General features: G+C 40.6%; 2 protein-coding genes across 5 annotated transcripts in view; both read left to right on the top strand.

Annotated features, from left to right (window-relative positions):
• Nucleotides 1-11,616, top strand: part of LOC107755349 (CREB-binding protein-like) — a 55,497-nt gene extending 43,881 nt beyond the window's left edge. For all 3 annotated transcript variants that reach the window (XM_016572113.1, XM_016572114.1, XM_016572115.1), the window contains 13 exons: nt 1,565-1,653; nt 3,217-3,297; nt 3,470-3,526; nt 3,982-4,059; nt 4,155-4,222; nt 6,064-6,214; nt 6,446-6,592; nt 6,709-6,822; nt 6,907-7,072; nt 7,173-7,340; nt 7,457-7,618; nt 7,803-8,084; nt 8,358-11,616. In XM_016572113.1, the coding sequence (XP_016427599.1) occupies nt 1,565-1,653; nt 3,217-3,297; nt 3,470-3,526; nt 3,982-4,059; nt 4,155-4,222; nt 6,064-6,214; nt 6,446-6,592; nt 6,709-6,822; nt 6,907-7,072; nt 7,173-7,340; nt 7,457-7,618; nt 7,803-8,084; nt 8,358-10,511 (3,717 nt within the window). In that variant the 3' untranslated portion in view covers nt 10,512-11,616. The remainder of the gene's footprint in view (nt 1-1,564; nt 1,654-3,216; nt 3,298-3,469; nt 3,527-3,981; nt 4,060-4,154; nt 4,223-6,063; nt 6,215-6,445; nt 6,593-6,708; nt 6,823-6,906; nt 7,073-7,172; nt 7,341-7,456; nt 7,619-7,802; nt 8,085-8,357) is intronic.
• A 280-nt stretch (nt 11,617-11,896) lies between these two features.
• The window catches only part of LOC107755350 (structure-specific endonuclease subunit SLX4-like), a 14,955-nt gene continuing 6,951 nt past the window's right edge, over nt 11,897-19,900 (top strand). The window contains exons 1-9 of one of the 2 annotated variants that reach the window (XM_016572117.1): nt 11,897-12,690; nt 14,415-14,580; nt 14,685-14,912; nt 15,447-15,685; nt 15,768-16,060; nt 18,146-18,386; nt 18,463-18,545; nt 18,643-18,789; nt 18,876-19,045. In XM_016572117.1, coding sequence (XP_016427603.1) covers nt 12,273-12,690; nt 14,415-14,580; nt 14,685-14,912; nt 15,447-15,685; nt 15,768-16,060; nt 18,146-18,386; nt 18,463-18,545; nt 18,643-18,789; nt 18,876-19,045 — 1,985 coding nt within the window. In that variant the 5' untranslated portion in view covers nt 11,897-12,272. The remainder of the gene's footprint in view (nt 12,691-14,414; nt 14,581-14,684; nt 14,913-15,446; nt 15,686-15,767; nt 16,061-18,145; nt 18,387-18,462; nt 18,546-18,642; nt 18,790-18,875; nt 19,046-19,900) is intronic. The other variant, XM_016572116.1, reaches the window with a different exon arrangement.

The following is a 19,900-nucleotide window of genomic DNA, read 5'->3' on the forward strand; positions in this document are numbered from 1 at the left end:
ATTAACAAAAACGAATAAGATGAGGCATGGCATACACCCCATGCTGTATTATATACCGACTAATAAATTACAGAACGTTTAGCAAACACTGAGGAATCAAATAAATAAATAAAAGAGAGCCTCCATAGTGTAACGTGAGGTAAACAGCAAAGATAACAAGCTTTTCAAAATGAAAATAAAAATAAAAGTAAAACTAAACTTGCTGTCGGTGACAGTGCTTGCATGTTTTTTTTCACAAGAATACCAACATGTTCACCTTCTCTGGTTTAAGAAGCGGCCTTTTACTTTACTTTAGCATGAAAACCATCCATCGTTTCCTCAATATTCGCGTCATTTTTGCTGCACGCAGCTTCGCGCTCGTGCTGACGCGGCGAGTATAAACCAGGCTCTACTCTCTAAGCGCTGCGCAGTTCAAACGAGTAGCGCGGTTTCATTATGCTTTCAGTTACGTTTGCCGTTTGATGTTTCTCATATGCAACAGAAATTGCAGCGCTTATGAGTTGAACAATGCGGTGGACGCGACAGTGCGACCGCACACAAAATTTAGTCGCACTGGCAGAAAAAATGGTCGCAGTCTGGAGCCCTGTAATAATAATTATATAATAAACGGTTATACTATAATAGCACTTAATAATAATATTATTAATAATAATAATAAATGTATATTAAATATAGCATTGTATAATGGTTGTACAATAATATCTCCACAAATTATAATAATAATGTGCAAATAAATGCATATTCTATATATTCTTTAGTAATAAAAGATTTTACAATAATATCACTCTAAAGTAGTAATAATACCAATAATATGCGAATAAGTGTATAGTAAATATATTATTGTTTAATTGCTTGACTACAATTTACACAACAACAACACTAATGATAATAATAATAATAATGTGCGAATAAGTGTATATTAAATATATTATTGTCTAATAAACAGTTGTACTATTAATGGTTGTATATTTCCACAGTAACGCAAATAATAATGTGCAAATAAATGTATTATTATATAATAAAGGGTTATACAATAATAGCACTCAATAATAATAGTAATAATAATAATAAAGAATGCATAAAAATAGCATTGTATAATAAATGGTTGTACAATGATATATATCCACTAATAATAATGTGCAAATAAATGTTATATTAAATATATAGTAAATGATTGTACAATATTTCTCCACAACTAATCTAATTAAAATAATTAGTAATAACATGAAAATAAACATATCATTCAATAATAAATGCAAAAATGTCAGATGGCAAAATATTTGGAATTACATAAACTTCAAAATATCATCTAATTTCTTTATGTGCATAATTTTTAAGCATGTCCGAGCACCCTCACACATTCAGAGAATGCAGATGTAATATTTATTTTATTTAAAATAATAAGAATACAACGGTAGTGCCATTTTTTAGTACTACCACTAAAGAAGCTCCAGTGTTTTCATAGTAACTATTCAATTCCCGGTCGTCTGCACACAAAAACTCGACATAAAACAGACTTTTCTGGTCATGTGTCTGAACTCCCTTTTCTTCTTTCCTCCCACAGTACGAGTTTTCTCCTCAGACGCTGTGCTGTTACGGCAAGCAACTGTGTACAATACCCCGAGACGGCACTTATTACAGTTATCAGAACAGGTGAGGTAAATTCATGTGGTCGACAGCCTAAGAAAACGTTTAAGAAGACGCTCAAGTTAAAGTCGACATGCTCTCTTTCATGTGGTGTAGTTAGTTCAGCCGTGTGTGGCTTTGACGCACATTCGGCAAATCCGACGTTGACATTAAACCTCCCCGTGTGGCTGTGTGTACACTAGCATAGTTTGCTCTCAGGCCTGTTCATATGTATTTTCTAAACACAAGACTGCTTGATCACAACCCCTCCCCCATTCTCTTTCTTCATGGTTACACTGCTTGAAGTCTCCAGCCAGTCCTAATTTATTGGCAGTTGTAATATTTGCACTGGCACATTTATTAGTTTTTTTGCTACGAATTGCCTGCTTACTCATAACAGGCTCCCTTGCGCCCCCTGCAGCACTGCAGAACCTCTGAATAAGCAGACACAGTCGCTCTCACTTGTACACTCACATCCTCTGCTGACACTGTAAATCTAGTCTCTTTTTTTGCAAGCATTTAGCCAGATTACTCCTTATTCGCAGTTATCATTGTACATCTTTATATTAAATGACTAGTTCACCCAAGAATGAAAATTTGCTGAATGTTTACTCACCCTCAGGTCATCCAAGATATAGTTGAGTTTGGTTCTTCATCATATTTGGAGAAATGTAGCATTACATCACTTGCTCACCAATGGATCCTCTGCAGTGAATGGGTGCCGTCAGAATGAGAGTCCAAACAGTTGATAAAAACATCACAAGTAATCCACATGACTCCAGTTCATCAATTACCATTGTGTGACGTGAAAAGATGTGTGTTTGTAAGAAACAAATCCATAATTAAGGCTTTTTAAAACCTTAATTTCAAACCTTAGTTTCCTGCTAAAATATAGAGTCCTCTATTCATAATATTGCTTTCTACTGTGAAAAAGTCGTCTGAATCAGGAGAGAAATATGCATATATCAAGCACGATTTACAAGCAAAAACAGTCCAAAACTGTTCTAAACAAATATTTTGATGCGAGAGACAACGGTGGATGGACTTTTTCACTGAAGAAAGCATTATTGTGGATTATTGACTCGTATTTTGGCCTGAAATTATGGTTTAAAGTTAAAACACCTTCAGGATGGGTTTGTTTCTTACAAAAAACACAGCTTTATGAGACCTTAATTGATGAACTGGAGTCATGTGGATTACTTGTGTATTATTGTGATGTTTTTATCAGCTGTTTGGACTCTCATTCACTGCAGAGGATCCATTGGTGAGCAAGTGATGTAATGCTACATTTCTCCAAATCTGTTCCAATAAAGAAACAAACTCATCTACGTCTTGGATGACCTGAAGGTGAGTAAATTTTCAGCAAATTTTCAGCAAATTGTTCATTTCGATTGAACTATTACTTTGTTTTTTGTTGAACACTAGGAAGCCATTCACATTGTGATATTCTACAGCGTCAAATGACTTTATAATCATACAGATTTGATATTCTATTTGGATTAATAAATAATAAAGTCAGTATTTGTGCGCGTGTGCGCCTCTACATATTTCTTGAAGTGATTCATGACTCAGCAGTTTGTGTGTATACAGGTATCATTTCTGCGAGAAGTGCTTCAATGAGATTCAGGGAGACAGTGTGACGCTAGGAGATGATCCAGCTCAGCCCCAGACGTAAGTGATTGTTCACCTTTTCGCGGTTTATTAAGCTCGGTTGTGGAGATTTCATCACTTTAGTTCAAAATCATTCCGAATGATTCATTTTCTCCATTCCATAATAAACTGAATCATTTTTTAATGTTTTAAATGTTCAACAAACCTGATTGTGGATCTTCTTTGTATGCAGCATGATCTCTAAAGACCAGTTTGAAAGGAAGAAGAATGACACGTTAGATCCTGAGCCGTAAGTAAACGCTCCACTTAATTTCCCAGAATTCCACGAGGCAATCAAGTAGCACATGCTTTAATATTAGGGCTATATTGGTCAGTATTGGCCTATACATTTGTCCGCTCTGGACTCGTTACACCACATGGCTTCTGCTCACTGGCGCCCCCTGCTGTCAACAACATAGGGCATAGAGACACTCCCACCACACGAACACAACACTACAGTCTGTAGGCATCAGTATTATCCCAAAGTTGTCCTAATCCACACCTCCTACAAAGGCGCAATTGCATTGGCCTGCTTGCAAATGCGTAAGAACTGGAGGAAAAGAAGTTGAATGATGTATTTCATGTTAACTACCTGCTCTTGCAGTTAGTAACTACGCATTCAGACACTTGCTAAAATAAAAGCTGCCAGAATACAAAGCGCAATAAACGGTTGCATCCCCCATTAATCAATTCTCCTCCTCTCAGGTTTGTTGAATGTAAAGACTGTGGGCGGAAGATGCATCAGATCTGTGTCCTGCATTATGAGGTTATCTGGCCTTCTGGGTGAGTTTGAAAACACCTCAGAGTGAACAGTGTTGTTCTGATATCGATTCTGGATGCGATGCGGGAAGTCAACACTAATGAGCGTTTCTCTGCAGTTTCATCTGCGATAACTGTTTGAAAAAAAGTGGGAAGACGAGAAAAGAGAGCAAGTTTTCGGCAAAAAGTGAGTAATAGGATTGTTTTTGTGATGCATTAACGTTAAATGGATGGTCATTTACTCTTCCTTATGTCGTTCCAAACCTGTATGACTTCTGTTCATCTTTGAAACACAAATGAAGGTATTTTTAATGAAACCTGGGAGATTTCTGTCCCTTCATTAGCTGTTTCCATCACCCTGTTTTTATGTGCATTTTGAAGTATTGCATTGGAAACGTGGTATAGAAAGTGGTAGAAACGCCAAATTTCGTAAAGTCCCTTAAAGGGTTCACCCAAAAATGAAAATTGGCTTGTGTTTTACTCACCCTCGAAGCATCCTAGGTGTATATGATTTTCTTCTTTCAGACGAATCCAGTCGGAGTTATATTAAACATTGTCCTGGCTATTCCAAGCTCTATCATTGCAGTCAGCGGGTGTTGCAGTTGAACAGTTCACAAGTCGTCAATAAAGCTCGCACATTCATAAGAAAACGTGCCTCACATGGCTCCGGGGGGTGAATAAAGGCCTCCTGTAGTGAATCCATGCGTTTTTGTAAGAAAAATATCCATATTTCAAACGTAATAAACACTTTTCTCTCACTTCCGTTATCTGTCATACACTGAAGCAGTTCCGGCGGATGACGTAAGACGTTGGCGTTGCATGATTAGTGACGAATGCGGAGAGAGAACAAAACAAAACGCCTGTCACGAATAAGAAGTACAAAACGAAGATTTGCAAAGAAAAATGTCGGAGGATTTCGATATAAACCAAGAGGAGACTGGTTTCCCTTTGCTAAAGTAAGGAAACTTTGCTTCCTTTGCTCCTATAAACAAACTCGCGAGACTAGCATATCTCAGAGGCGTGCGCGCTGCACATGCGTGCTTCATCACCCGCTGGAACGCCTTTCGCGTATGACAGATAATGGAAGTGAGAGAAAAGTGTTTATTACGTTTGAAATATGGATATTTTTCTTACAAAAACGCATGGATTCACTACAGGAGGCCTTTATTCACCCCCCGGAGTCATGTGAGGCACGTTTTATTATGAATGTGCGAGCTTTATTTGACGACTTGTGGACTGTTCAACTGCAACACCCGCTGAATGCAATGATTGAGCTTGGAATAGCCAGGACAATTTTTAATATAGGCTAATTTTCATTTTTGGGTGAACTAACCCTTTAATATACAAAAAAGTTCTTACGCTCGTTTGAAGTGTTGATAATTAACACTAACATTTTTAATGCGAAAAATGAGAGCTGGAAATGCATTTACCGAATAAATTTCTTCATGCGCATCAAAAAAGTCATGTGACTTTGCGCGATGGGACGGCATAACCTGGCTAACCAATAGACCGATGTTGTTGCACAGCATCTGAAATGTTATGGTCATTCTTAAAAGCCTGAGCAAATTCTTTTTTGTCTTTTTCTTGAGGAAGTGACAATTTTGTTCTCTTTGACTCGTTGGATGGAAGCGGTGCTTATTCGCAAATGCTTTATGCGATATTGCAATTTGGCGCATAAGTTAAATTTGCAAATTTGGATAGAAACCCAGCTACTTAAAGTCCATGCAACCAAAAATTTGACAATTCAAAAAAGCTCCTAAAGACACCGTAAATGTTATCCATGTGATTTGAGTGTTTCAATCCAAGTCTTCTGAAGAGACATGATCACTTGATATGATGAGCAGATATAGTTCAGGCTTTTATTCACATACAAACATTGATCAACACATATGCATAGATCTCAAAAGTGCTTGCTTCTGTTTACAATTCTTTTTGGTGAAATCTCTCAGCTTTCAATAAAAATATCAGGTTTCATTAAAAACTATCCCTTTACAAGTGTTGTGCTTAATGCTGTTGTCTTCGATCCAGGGTTGCAGGTGACGCGGTTAGGCACGTACATAGAAGATCGGGTGAACAAATACTTGAAGAGACAGAACCATCCGGAAGCTGGAGAGGTGTTCGTGCGAGTCGTAGCCAGTTCAGACAAAACGGTGGAGGTCAAACCTGGCATGAGGGCCAGGTAAATGTAACCTCCATGCTTACCTTTTATTTTTCCAGTAAGCTAAATCTTCAGATAACCCTTCAGAGGGCAAGTTTGGATGCAGAACCAATAAATCAACTGGTTTGCCTGATCATTTTCCTGGTCAGAGTTTCACCCATTTCAATATTGGTTCATCAAACAAATGCTATGGTGTGCTAGTGTTTGTTCTTTGAACAGGTAAAGGTGAGTTAATCCCCTGCTTCATTTCAGGTTTGTAGACACAGGAGAGATGCCCGAGAGCTTCCCCTACAGAACCAAAGCACTTTTCGCCTTTGAGGAGATTGACGGAGTGGACATGTGTTTCTTCGGCATGCACGTGCAAGAATACGGCTCTGATTGCCCTTTCCCTAACACCAGGTAAACTCTTACTGGAGTTCTTTTGAGAAACAACAGACATATACGCCAATGCACGTAATACTCAGCATGCAATGAAGGTAAAAGTTAGTTTCTTTATTTTTTTTGTATCTATCTAGACGGGTATACATATCGTACCTCGATAGTATTCACTTCTTCAGACCTCGCATGCTGAGAACAGCAGTCTATCACGAAATCCTCATCGGCTATTTGGAATACGTCAAGAAGCTTGGGTAGGTTTCTCCATATAAATCTTCCTTGAGGCCGACCAATACAGTTCCCATTCATGCCCTGAACTTTGAACATTTCCACCGCAGATATGTTACGGCACACATCTGGGCATGTCCACCTAGTGAAGGTGATGACTATATCTTCCACTGTCACCCTGCCGACCAGAAAATCCCAAAACCCAAGCGCCTGCAGGAGTGGTACCGCAAAATGCTGGACAAGGCATTTGCTGAGCGGATACTGCATGACTACAAGGTATAGCATGGACCATGTGATCTTAATTTTGTTTTGATTGTGTGTATGCTATCAAGTACACAGTTATATGGTATAAATACAATGTGTTTGTGTTTAATAGGACATCTTTAAGCAAGCAACTGAGGACCGTTTGACGAGTGCAAACGAGCTTCCATATTTTGAGGGTGATTTTTGGCCCAATGTGTTGGAGGAGAGTATCAAGGAGTTGGAACAGGAGGAAGAGGAGAGGAAAAAAGAAGAAAACACGGCAGCTTGTGAAACTCCAGAGGTGAAAATTTTAGGATACTCTGCATAGGGTTCATTTTATTTGATATTCTGTAGATTAATTTACATCTTTTACAAACTCCAAACACCTTTTATAGACTATTTTATTCTTTCTAACAGGGCACGCCAGGGGACAGTAAGAATGCAAAGAAGAAGAACAACAAGAAAACAAATAAGAATAAAAGCAGCGTGAGCCGAGCTAATAAAAAGAAACCTGGGATGCCGAATGTAGCCAGTGATCTTTCTCAGAAACTCTACGCCGCAATGGAGAAACACAAAGAGGTCTACTATATGTTCTTCATTTGATCATAAAATTGCTCTCAAAGGCATTGCATGACTCATGTACATTGTTTAACTTGAAAGTTTTACTGTTTTGCATGTCAGATTTTGATATGCATATATAAGCCAAGTGTTTCTCTGGAAAAATCTTGAGAAACCTCTTACCGTGTCCTACATGTTCTCCCAGGTGTTTTTTATAATCCATCTGCACTCTGGGCCCATGGTCAACTCATTACTACCCATTGTTGACTCCGATACCCTTTTGACCTGCGACCTGATGGACGGAAGGGATGCCTTCTTGACGTTAGCACGGGATAAACACTGGGAGTTCAGCTCTTTACGGCGCTGCAAATGGAGCACCATGTGCATGCTGGTGGAATTGCACAACCAGGGCCAGGACCGCTTTGTCTACACCTGCAACGAATGTAAACACCATGTCGAGACACGCTGGCACTGTACTGTCTGCGAGGTAAGATCCAGAGGCTCCTGTAACAGCTGTCCTTTATGATCAGTAGTGGATGTGGGTGTGTTTCTGGGTTTGTGCATAAGAGAAGTAAACCTTTGGGATTATGAAACTTGGGAAGCCGTGGGATCTTTTAGTAACAACTATTCTACTAGTAGCTTAAACGCATCTTTCACGTTTTGTCCATTTGTTGTTGATGCATCATAACCATTTCTTGTCTTTTCATAAGGAGACTTCTGGTCATCCCTTGATAATCACTCTATCCTCATCTTTCCTCAGGACTTTGACTTGTGCATTAGTTGCTACAACACTAAGGGCCACGAGCACCAGATGGTTAAGTGGGGTCTGGGTCTGGACGATGACAACAGTCAAAGCGGCGAGGCCTCCAAGAGTCCACAGGAGAGTCGGCGTCTAAGCATCCAGCGTTGCATCCAGTCTCTGGTGCATGCCTGCCAGTGCCGCAATGCCAACTGCTCCCTGCCATCTTGTCAGAAGATGAAGCGTGTAGTGCAGCACACCAAGGGCTGCAAACGCAAGACAAACGGTGGCTGTCCGGTGTGCAAGCAGCTCATTGCGCTCTGCTGCTATCATGCCAAGCACTGTCAGGAGAACAAGTGCCCCGTGCCCTTCTGCCTCAACATCAAGCACAAACTGCGTCAGCAGCAGCTGCAGCACAGGCTCCAGCAGGCGCAGATGATGCGCAGACGCATGGCTACTATGCAGGGCCGAGCCATGCCTCAGAGCCTACCCTCGCCGCCTGCATCAACAGCCCCCAGCACGCCCACCTCACATCAGCAACCCAACACCCCTCGAACGCCGCAACCGCTATCCAACCAGCCAACGACTCCCAATGCGGGCGTCATGTCTCCGGCTTATCCCAATGCTCCCCGCAAAGGACAACCCCCTCCTCAAGCTTCACAGGGCAAACCAGGCCCACAGGCTTCCCCGCTACACCAGCAGCAGTCTCCGCTCCCGCAACCTCCCCAGCAGCAGCAGCCACCGGCACAACAGCCTCCTCAGCAACAGCCTCCGCCTATGGCAGTCAAAATGGCACGGCACATAGAGATGGTCGCGCAGGCTCAGCACCAACAGAACTATCGCATGACCATGAATGGCCTTCCCATGAACCACCAGCAGCCACGCATGCCAGGTCCGATGCAGCCGCCCGTGCAGCATGTTGGGCCACGCGGGCAACAGGTCATGCCGCAAATCCCGCAAGGACAGTGGACTAGAGGCCCTCAGCCAGGCATGCAAGCGGCTCAGCAGCAGGTTGCTCCGCCACAGACCACACCGCAGACCATGCCTATGCAGAGGCCCATGATGCCCCAGCAAGCTGCACAGCCACACATGATGGTGCCCACGCAGGGCCCGCGACCGCAAGCACTGCAGAGACCCGGAGCCATCGCCCCCAATGCCTTGCAAGACCTGCTACTCACGCTCAAGTCGCCCAGCTCGCCCCAACAACAGCAGCAGGTGTTGAACATCCTCAAATCAAACCCGCAACTCATGGCCGCCTTCATCAAACAGAGGACCGCCAAGTACCACGCCAACCAGCCACAGCAGCAACAAGCGCAACAAGGCATGCATGCAGCGCAGAACATGGCTGCAATGCAGGCCGTGCCACGACCCGGCATGGCGCATCAGCAGCAAGCACAGCAGCCCGCTCCACAGGGCATGGCAGCTCTTGGAGCGCAGGGGCAGCTCATGAACCCTGTGCACGCCAACAACCCGCAGCTGCAGGAGTTGTACCGCCGTCAGCTTTTGCGGCAGCAGCAGCAGCAGCAGGCAGTGATGCCGCAGGCACATGGCCAGTTCCCACAGGCACAAGGGACTGCTACCAACTACACGCAACTCCGGATGCAGCAGCAACAGTTGGCCATGCAGGCAACAGGCGGACCCATGGGACAGCTGCCCCCTATGGCCCAGATGGGGCAAGCCGGGATGGGAATGGACGGCACATCCAACCTCCTGCACCAATGCATGCTCCAGCAGCAGCAGCAGCAGGTCATCCTCAAGCCTCCAATGGGCTCGCCGGCGCAACAGAGTCCCATGAGCCCACAAACTCATCTGCTTTCCGGCCAGCCACAAGGCGTGCACCTCCCCGGCCAACCCATGGCTAATGCACTCAGTAATCAGGTGTGCTCGCCGGCCCCCGTACAGTCGCCCAGACCTCCGTCGCGGCAGCCCCCTCCACATTCCAGTCCTTCCCCACAGGTTCAGCCGCAGCCTTCGCCGCAGCACACAGGATCACCACACCCTGGACTGACGACGCCCATGCCTGGCTCCATGGAGCAGGCGCACCTGGGCACACCTGAGCAGAGTGCCATGCTCCCGCAACTTAATACGCCCAACCGCCAAGGGCTGCCCAGTGACTTAGGCATGGTGGGAGACACAACGGGAGACACGCTGGAGAAATTTGTGGAGGGATTGTAGCGTTTACTGGGAGACTCCACCCACCACAGTCTCCTCGTTCCTCTTTTTTGTGTCTCTGTTGGTTTTTCTCTAATATTCTCGAATTTTTTTGTACTGACGTAAAAAGTTTGAAGAAATGTATGGGGGGAAAAAAAGAAATTTATGTCAACAAGGAATAGGGAATGTTGATGTTTCCTTAAAAACATAAGAATGATTGCTTCCTTTTAAGAGGGATTTGAAAATTGTTGTTTAAAAGAAATATAAATCACAAAGAATATATTTTTTGTTCAGTTTAGACCTTTGTGTGGTCAATGTTTTGTTTTAAATTTTTGTTTTGATTTCGGGGGAGGGCGGTCTGGTTTCATGCCTTTTCTTTTTTTTTTTAAGAAAATTACGAAACTTCATTATATTATTCATACCTTTTGTTTTATACTTTATCTAACTTTGCAGCATTTTTGTGTTGGAAGACTGTAAAATAATTTGTCTGAGAGTTTGGGTCAGGGTTTCTCTGCTCTGTCTGTCATCCTTCCTGGCGATTGTATTCTAGTGTTGTACCATTTTTTCAGACATGCATTCGGAGGCATTTCCTCCTTTCCTCATTGTGAAGTTTGTACGAGGAGAACTATTTGTTTGTATTGATAGGAACTGTGCATACGCATGTATGCAGACATACACACATATGCATCACTCAGACAATACAGCACCGACCCCAAGAGGACATGTACACATTTACAACATCTCACTGGCCTGGATCCAGAGGTTCTGTCTTGCAGATGTAGAATATTGTTGCTTTTTGTCCTAATTTTGTCATACAGATATATAAATATAAAGAGAGCTAGAGAGAAAGGAGGGAGAGAGGGGGGCCCCTAAGCTGAGCAGGAGGGAATGGGCGATCACTGGTTGACTGCTTGTTGGAAACACAGAATGGATTCTGCTATTGACCCTCATTCCTCTCACACAAACTTGAACAGGGGCTCTACTTTTTCCCTTTATGTAAATCATGCAAGTTATTAAGCAAAGTACTATAAATATAAGGAAGAGAGAATGGAATCACTGTATGAACTGGTTGGAAAAAAAACGTATTTCTTACTTGTATACCATATTGTTAAATAAACTGTGCAACAGATCAAAATCATGTGTATTCTATGTTATTATTATATGCTAAAGCTACTTTGAGCATGTTAGGTTGTAGCGTCCTTTGGCTTATTTAATTGTTATCAAAATGTATAAATACTTAAACTAGTTATTGGCAATATGTAATGTAATTTACCATCTTTTTTTAGCAATTTCGCCGTTTCGTAAGTTCAGTCACATGACTCGGAGATGTTTCGTCATTGCGTCACCGCGTACTGGACGTCACCGGAAGTAGACTGCGACGGCTGCGGCTGCGGCTGCGGGTCGGTATTTTGAACAAGAGTAGCTGCCGCTGCAGCACATTTTATTAAAAACCCGTCGTTTTTTGCGACATTAAATCATCTGTTTCACAGCCATATAATGAAGTGCGTCTTGCTAACGGTCCGTATTCACGTTGTTATGGAATAAATCGTAATACAAGTACGTTAACCGATATAATTACGTTCGAATAGTAGCAGAGTGAAATGTAAACAAAGGTAAATATGATGTTTTTCATGAGTGTCTATAAAATGCGCTTGAACAGATAAGCTTGTAGTTTCGTGCATGTTATCCACAATATTAAAATACAAATGACGTTTAATGATCCATAAATATGGATCCATATAAGAACTGACACATGTGACAGATCATGTGTGTGATTGGCTCATCATGGACGACTCGGACCAAGACTTCACCGACCTCTGCTCTCGTCTCCTCAAAAGAGTGAGGAAGAAAGGAGCAGGAGGTTCTGGAGATGAAAAGAGATCAGCAACCAAGGATGAGGAGCCATCCTCCCCCTCTTCTAGAAGAAACCCCCCTAAGAGGAGAAAGAAGACTGACAAGGATGTTACTAAGACTGAAATGAAGAGTAAGATCAATGGCAGGACTCAGGCTGTAGGGTCTGGTGATGTTTCTCAGCCCGATCCTGAAGTATCTGACACAGGGAAAGTCAAAGATGCAGTGATCCGGAGAATGCAGCGGTTTAAGAGAGCCAGTCCAGAGAGACTCCTGCATGCAGAGACCGACCAACCCACAAGCACAGAGTCTGATGGAAACCATCTCACCACTGCTGGGATCCAGCTCACAGGTATGGTGTCAAGCAGGGTTTTCAACCCAGGGACCCTCACCCAGTCCCTCAACTTCATAAAAGCATGGTACTTACCATACCACATTTTATAATGTTGTGCAGCTCATTAGGTAGTAAAAACAAATTTAACCCCAAAATGAAAATTGTCATCATTTACTCACCCTCATGTTGTTCCAAACCTGTATGAGTTGTATTCTTCTGTTGAACACAAAAGAAGGTATTTTGAAGAATGTTGTTAGCCATTGAATTCAATACTTTTTTCTCATACCTGGAAGTCAATGGCTACCGTCAACTGTTTGGTTACCAGCGTTATTCAAAATATCTTCAGAAGAAAGAAATTCGTACAGGTTTGGAATGACGTGAGGGTGAGTAAATGTTCCTTTTTGGGTGAACTATCCCTTTAAGTTAGAGTTAGTTAATTACCAGGTAATTTCAATGTTATGCAACCATCAGCAATAAATATTTTTTGGTTTGGTGGGGTACTAGTGTATTTTTTTCTTAAACATTTTAGACTTTTACTTGCCCAAGCAATGATTTCATGGCCCTCCACCCAAAAATACATTTGTAATTAATATTGTAAATAAAAATTTCAATACATTATATATAAAAATGTTTATATGTTTGTTTATATATAAAACATAAAAAATATATTGTGGTGTTCGGATTTTTTTCATTACAAAAGAACATTTGTTAATGTGCAATAATAACTGTTAATGTTAAAGTTTAACTCCAGGACTCCGTAAATTTATTAAATTTACTATTTTTTATTATTATAAACTATTATACTATTTTTATTATAATACTATAATATTATATTATAAATGTATTATTTCTTGTTAAACTGTGAACTGTGGTATACGGTTCAAAACAGTCATAAAAACGGATCGCTTTGTAACTCAAATCAACACAATTCAGAAAACAAAATATCATTGTAAATCAAATGTACATGTCTTTATGGCTTGAGACTTTTAACGTCATCAATAAAAGTAATTTGTCTAAAGTATCATTTAAATTTTATCGATTCCGATTCTGCTTATCGATTCCCAATTTTGATTCCAATGTGGTTAAAAAATATAGTCAAACATTTAGATATCAAACATATTTAACCTGTGTCTCTTTTTGCCATGAACAAAAATCAGCCGGCTACATAAAAACTGGACTCGATAAGAACTGTTTGTGTGCAAAAAAAGAGCAGCATGATTCTGGATAAATTGAGACTTATGCTTTTTTTTAATGGAGGTTATATTTCACAGTTCTGAAGAAAAAATATTAGACAACTAAACAAAATCACATGGAATGATTCAATGACTCAAGATTTTCATTACTGGATGAATCAGTGTTTTTGAATGAATTATTCAAAGACAAATACATTTTTAACAGCCCCTTTTCGCCGCTTAAAAAAAAAAAAAAAGATGTGCACACAGGAATTGATAGGTGGACAAGTATCCGATTCCTGACCTTAAGTATCCAATTTTGGAATTGGAATTGATTTTCGATTCCCAACCCTAGTCTAAAGTGTATGTGTTATCTTACACAAGGTAAATTTTGTTTTACAGTTAAAAGAAAAAAAAATTATAATAATATTATAAATGTTATATTACAACTGATTTTTTTTTTTTTTTTTAATTTGCAATAATTGTAAAAAAAACAAAACATGCTTTTATGGCATGTTTCATGTAATCAGTGAAAGTCAAAACGTGTATGTGTTTGTGTGTGTTCTACAGAAGATGTGAGCAGCGATGAGGCCCTGGCTCTTCAGCTCCAGCAGGAGTTGGATCGTGAGGCTCGGTCCACTAGAGATGTGGAAGATGAAGGATTGTTCTTCTGCCAGCTCTGTCAGAAAGATCTGTCAGCCATGAGCCCTCCACTGCGCACTCAGCACATCAACAGGTGCGTTATCACCACTGTGTACACTGCATTATGAGGTATCATTCATATTCCACACATGGGATGAGTTTCACTTTTGACATCTGTCTCGTTCTCCTGCTTCATAGATGTTTAGATTCAAGCGAGAGCAGCGCTCCTTCAGCATCCCATCGTTCCCACCCCAGACCACGGGTCCCAGAGTGTCCCATTTGTGGAAAGAGTTTTAAATCAGAAAAAAGCCGGTCTGTCCACCTAAAGCGTTGCTCGACTGATATGGGTGTGAAACCAAATGATCTTCTCCAGGCTCTGAGGAGACAGGCTGCTGAGACAGCGAGCGACAGCACCACCGACCAATCGTAAGTCAGCCACTTATTACATTTTTATTAGATTTTTGATACTATATACTTAGATGTGTGCATATATACACACTTATGTGTATATATATACTTGAATTTATATACTTAGTTTTATATGTATACAAGTTATACATTTTTATACTTCAAAAAATAAAAAAACATGCAGAAAATTTTTTTTTCAATGTGACATTTTCTTGACTATTATGCACATTTTTATCTTCACCTTTTATTACTGTAATGCAAAAAATCTCATTTTCATCACAGTAATTGGACATTATGTATACAGCACAGTACTGTTTTGCACTTTATGCTGATTTAATTTTAAAACATTATCAAAAATCATACATTCTCAAGTAAAATATCGGTATGCATTACAGTAAATATAAATAGGGAGGAAAATGTGCTTAACTGTCAAGAAAACCTGGTTTAAAGATATGCCAAAAATGAAGAAGAAAAGTAAAACATATAGTTATTAAAAATAGATGACTTTTTAAAATAATTTCATCACTGGTTATTTTGTGGATGCTTATTTAGACAGCAGCTAGGTAGTGGTACGATAACTAGGAGGGATGGCGTACCCGTAAAAAAGAGAGCCAGGAGGAAAGCCCAGAAGTTGGACGAGGACACAATGGTGGCGCTGGCTCTGTCCCGCTCTTTACTCGAGCAGGAAATGGAAAAGGAGCGAGAGCTGGCCGAGGAGAGGGAGATACTGACTCCGCTCTCCAGTCCTCCTGCGACAGTGGCTCCTGTCCTACAGTGGAAACCTGGAGCAGGTAAACTCCCCTTTGTCAGTTAAACATATGCAGTGCAATCGCAGGTTATTACACATAGTGCATCATTCCTGTTCTCTTTCAGGTAAGGGCCGTGGGAAGAGAAGGAAGGGAGCGTCTCCTGTCCACCCACCACTTCTCCTCATCCAGGACCCTCAGACAGCACTGAACCGTCTGCAGGAGCGGGTTTCGTCTCTCCTGCTCCGTTCCAGACCCCCCTCTCCGCCAACACCAACTCTTTCCCCCTCCGCGCTCCCTCTTCATCCTCAAGCCCCCCTCTGGGACAAAAGTGCTCTTCATGGAGGAGGACCAGATGCCGTTTCAGAGTTTTACACCTCAGAACTAAGCAACTTCATGCAGCCATGGGTTGCACCGGAGGTGAGATAGTTACTTTCTTCATAAATTCACCTTGTCTTATTATGCACAATTCAGCAGAGTGCATTATTTTAGACAAATTCTACATTAATTTTTTTTATCAAAATGTAGCAACTGTAAAAATTGAATTTTAATAAAAACATAAAACCACATTGCTGCATTTTATAATGTACAGTAGTACCGATCATTAGTTCAAAAATAAATATGTAAATATTAAAAAGGAGACATATTGTAATTTGTCAGAAACTATTTTATAAAATATACATGTGCTAAAATTTGTTTCACTACATAATTTGCAATACAAAAATAGCTTTAAAAGTATCCATGACAACTATAAATTAATGTTTTTTACTGATTTATTTTTGTTGGACTTTCTTAATAAATTCTCATTGTGCTATTGTGTACAATTCACCAGTGTGTGCTATTTCAAGTTATTCTAACAAAAATATAAATTATTATTATTTTTTTTTAATCAGAATGTATTACCTGTAAATTGGATTTTTATTAAAAACAAAGTAACATTACTGCATATTATAAAATGGTTAGTTCCGGTCCTTGATTTTGATTGGCTGAGCCACGTTCGAAGCTGTTGTAAATTACTCTACAAACATACACCTTTGTTTACGTTTGTCTGTTGCTTGGCAACCACTTTGTTGCAGCCACAACTGATTCTGTTGAACTACATTGTTTGGTGGAAGAATACTGTTTTTATTAATATCATTACACTTTATTTGCTCTGTTTTATTTTGTGAAACCTTACTACGTATATGGAATAACTGTTTTATAAAAAATATATTTATAATACCAAGCCCTGTGAAGCCGTGGTTTACAGTGAATTTATAACAGCTAAGGGGGTGCTTCGCTGTTATAAATTCACTGTAAACCACGGCTTCACAGGGCTTATTGCTTTAATAGTGCAAAACATTAACTAGGAATTTAGAAACAATTGATTGTAAGAGATTAGTTTAGTTGTATACTTTAAGCCCAGCGCACACTGTGCGATTTTGGCCACGATTTGGTCGTCCGAGTCAAATTTTGAAAATCCTAAAAGATTCCTATAATCCTAGGCTAAAATCTGTAGTCTTTGATCGCTGGTTTGACATGTTTACCGACAGCCGATTACTGGCCGTTGTGATCAAATTTGAGCTTCGACAAAATTGTGGCAGTGTCACAAGATTTGGCGCACAGTCCTGCAGTGTGACGACGTCTTCGTTTTTCAAGACAAGCCATGATCAGAACTTATGCTTTCTTCTAGCCGCCAGAAACTCCGGCGCTCTCGTCCTCCGCTCACGGAATTTCTATGATATGTTGCCTTTGCTCTGATAAAGACCGGTTGTGCCGCTGTTTTCATTTGGGTGTGTAGTGCTGCTTACACTATTCTTCTTAAATATGCCGCTGTACATATACTTTTCATGATAGCCAACATCAGCCCTGCGTGTAATGCAGCTCAGTCACTGAATGTGTGTGGGTTGATAATGTAAAACTCCAGACAAGTTTTCTTACGCACTCCCGTTTTGTACAGTCTGACATTAATGACAACTGAGATCCCACAGTGTGACATGATCATCATGTTCGTACAGTCTGACAAGTAACAATCGTAAAGGACTATTAAAAATCGCACAGTGTGCATCCGGCTTCAGATATGTCTAATAGGCCACAACAGTAAGGATTTTTTTCTGCTGGTCCAATTGGGCCAGTATTTTGGATTTTTACTTTCCCTGACAATTTTTTCGATTGGGTCCATCAAAAATTAGTGTGTCAGAAAATATTTTAAGAAAGAAGTTTCTTATGCTTACCAAAGCTGTGTTTATTATTTAATCAAAAACAGTAATAATTGTAAAATATTACTACAATTTCAAATAACTTTTCTATTTTTACAATATATATATTTTTTATGCAATTCAAAGCTGACTTTTCAGCAGCCATTACTCCAGTCTTCAGTGTGATACTTTTTATTTGTCAGAATTCTTTGATGAATAGAAAGTTTGTATTTCTCACTGAATATTTTGTTTCATAGAAGTTAAAGTTACCCAGAAGTTAAAGGCGTTGTGGGTGCTGATGCTTAGTCTTTTTACATTATTACTTCAGAGAGAAAAGGTCAAGTCTCTTGAAGTAACTCCAGTCAAGAAATTTCCAGCTGAGGCTGATTCAGTCCAGGAAAAGCTTTCCGATCAGAGCCCAGCAGAACACCAGACTACCCGTCCTCTCACCCCCTGTTCGGATACACCAGGCACCCAGGCTATGCAAGACCTGATGGAGCTTGCAGAGGAAGGCATGACCCTCACCCAGTATGGATACACAACGTACTCGGCCGCAGGGTACAAGTCAGGTAATATTGGTATTCTGTCGCAAGAAGACATCTTTTTTTTTTTAGTATCAGGCTCACACTGTCCCATGTTCTTTAGTTAAAGACAATGCTGTGAATGAACTTCCCTCAAGTGGTTTTGTTCCAGAGACAAATGGCAACGAGATGCCCAAGAAAACCTCAGTAAGAATTTCCTTCAGTTGTATCCATCTGTACTCACTTGTGATTGGATATGAATGAACAACCATATTTTTGTAATGTCCATTTTTGTGTTTTTCAGGTGTACGTTTCAAAGCTAGCATCAGATCTGAGCAGCATGGTGAACAACCCTCAACTCAGTGATGTGCAGTTACAGGTGGACAGTGGGGACGTTTTCTTCACGCACTCGTTTATGCTGTACACACGATGCCCCCTGCTGGCCAACATGGTAAGTGTGTCTCTATCGCTGACGCCACAAGCATAAACTAATAATCAAGAAGTGCAGACGAATAACCAATTACCATGTGTTTGTAGGTTCACGACTTGGGTTTTGGTGTTCAGGAGGAAGGTATGCCTGTCTCTCAGAGGGTGTTGTTAGGTAATGTGCTTGGGGAGGCAGTACTGGCCCTCCTGCAGTATCTTTACACAGCCCACTGTCCTCTGACACACACACTGCTACCCCACATACAGGAGCTTGCCGATAGGTCAGTGTGATGATTCTTATGATGTGGTTCAAATATTACAATTATTTCCCAATAGGGGTGTTAACGGTACACGCATTCGTACCGAAAATTGTCAGCCTTGGTTTAACCACTGCACGAGTGGAACTTCATTGTATTGTTACTTTTAATTAGAAACAAAGTCTCATCTTTCAAATTATGTGAATTGTTTCAGGAAATTCAAACATTAAAAGCCATTTTGGCGCTCTTTGATGTGGCGCGACAGATCGCTGTATAAACGCCTCAGTTCAAACGGTAGTGCGGAGCGCGAGTGAGCGTGATCATCCCTTCCTCTTTACAACTAGTTTTAATGCGAAATAAACATGAATGAACATTTCATGTAATCGCTCAATTAGTGCTTCAACCGTGGAAAGATGTCAATAAAACAGCTTGTAAAAAAAAGTCACATAGCATTTCATTTACCTCAGGCAAGTCATCAGTGTCCACAGCTCGTTAGTTTACTAGAGAAATGAAGTCTAGAGAAGTAAATTCACAAAATATTAGACTTCATACTCATTATATTTTACTTTACCTGTTAGTGATGTCTTAATTATTTAAAGGGGTCATATGATGCTGCTAAAAAGAACATTATTTTGTGTATTTGGTGTAATGAAATGTGTTTATGCGGTTTAAAGTTCAAAAAACACATTATTTTCCACATACTGTACATTATTGTTTCTACTCTATGCCCCGCCTTTTTGAAACGCGTCGATTTTTACAAAACTAATCGGTCTGAAAAGCGAGGTGTGCTCTGATTAGCCAGCTATCCAGTGCGTTGTGATTGGCCAAATACCTCAAGCGTGAGACGGAAATGTTAAGCCCCTCACATACTGTTGATGC

Source organism: Sinocyclocheilus rhinocerous, unplaced genomic scaffold (genome assembly GCF_001515625.1).
Source record: "Sinocyclocheilus rhinocerous isolate Xijiao unplaced genomic scaffold, SAMN03320098_v1.1 scaffold2307, whole genome shotgun sequence".
In the NCBI taxonomy this organism is placed as follows: domain Eukaryota; kingdom Metazoa; phylum Chordata; class Actinopteri; order Cypriniformes; family Cyprinidae; genus Sinocyclocheilus; species Sinocyclocheilus rhinocerous.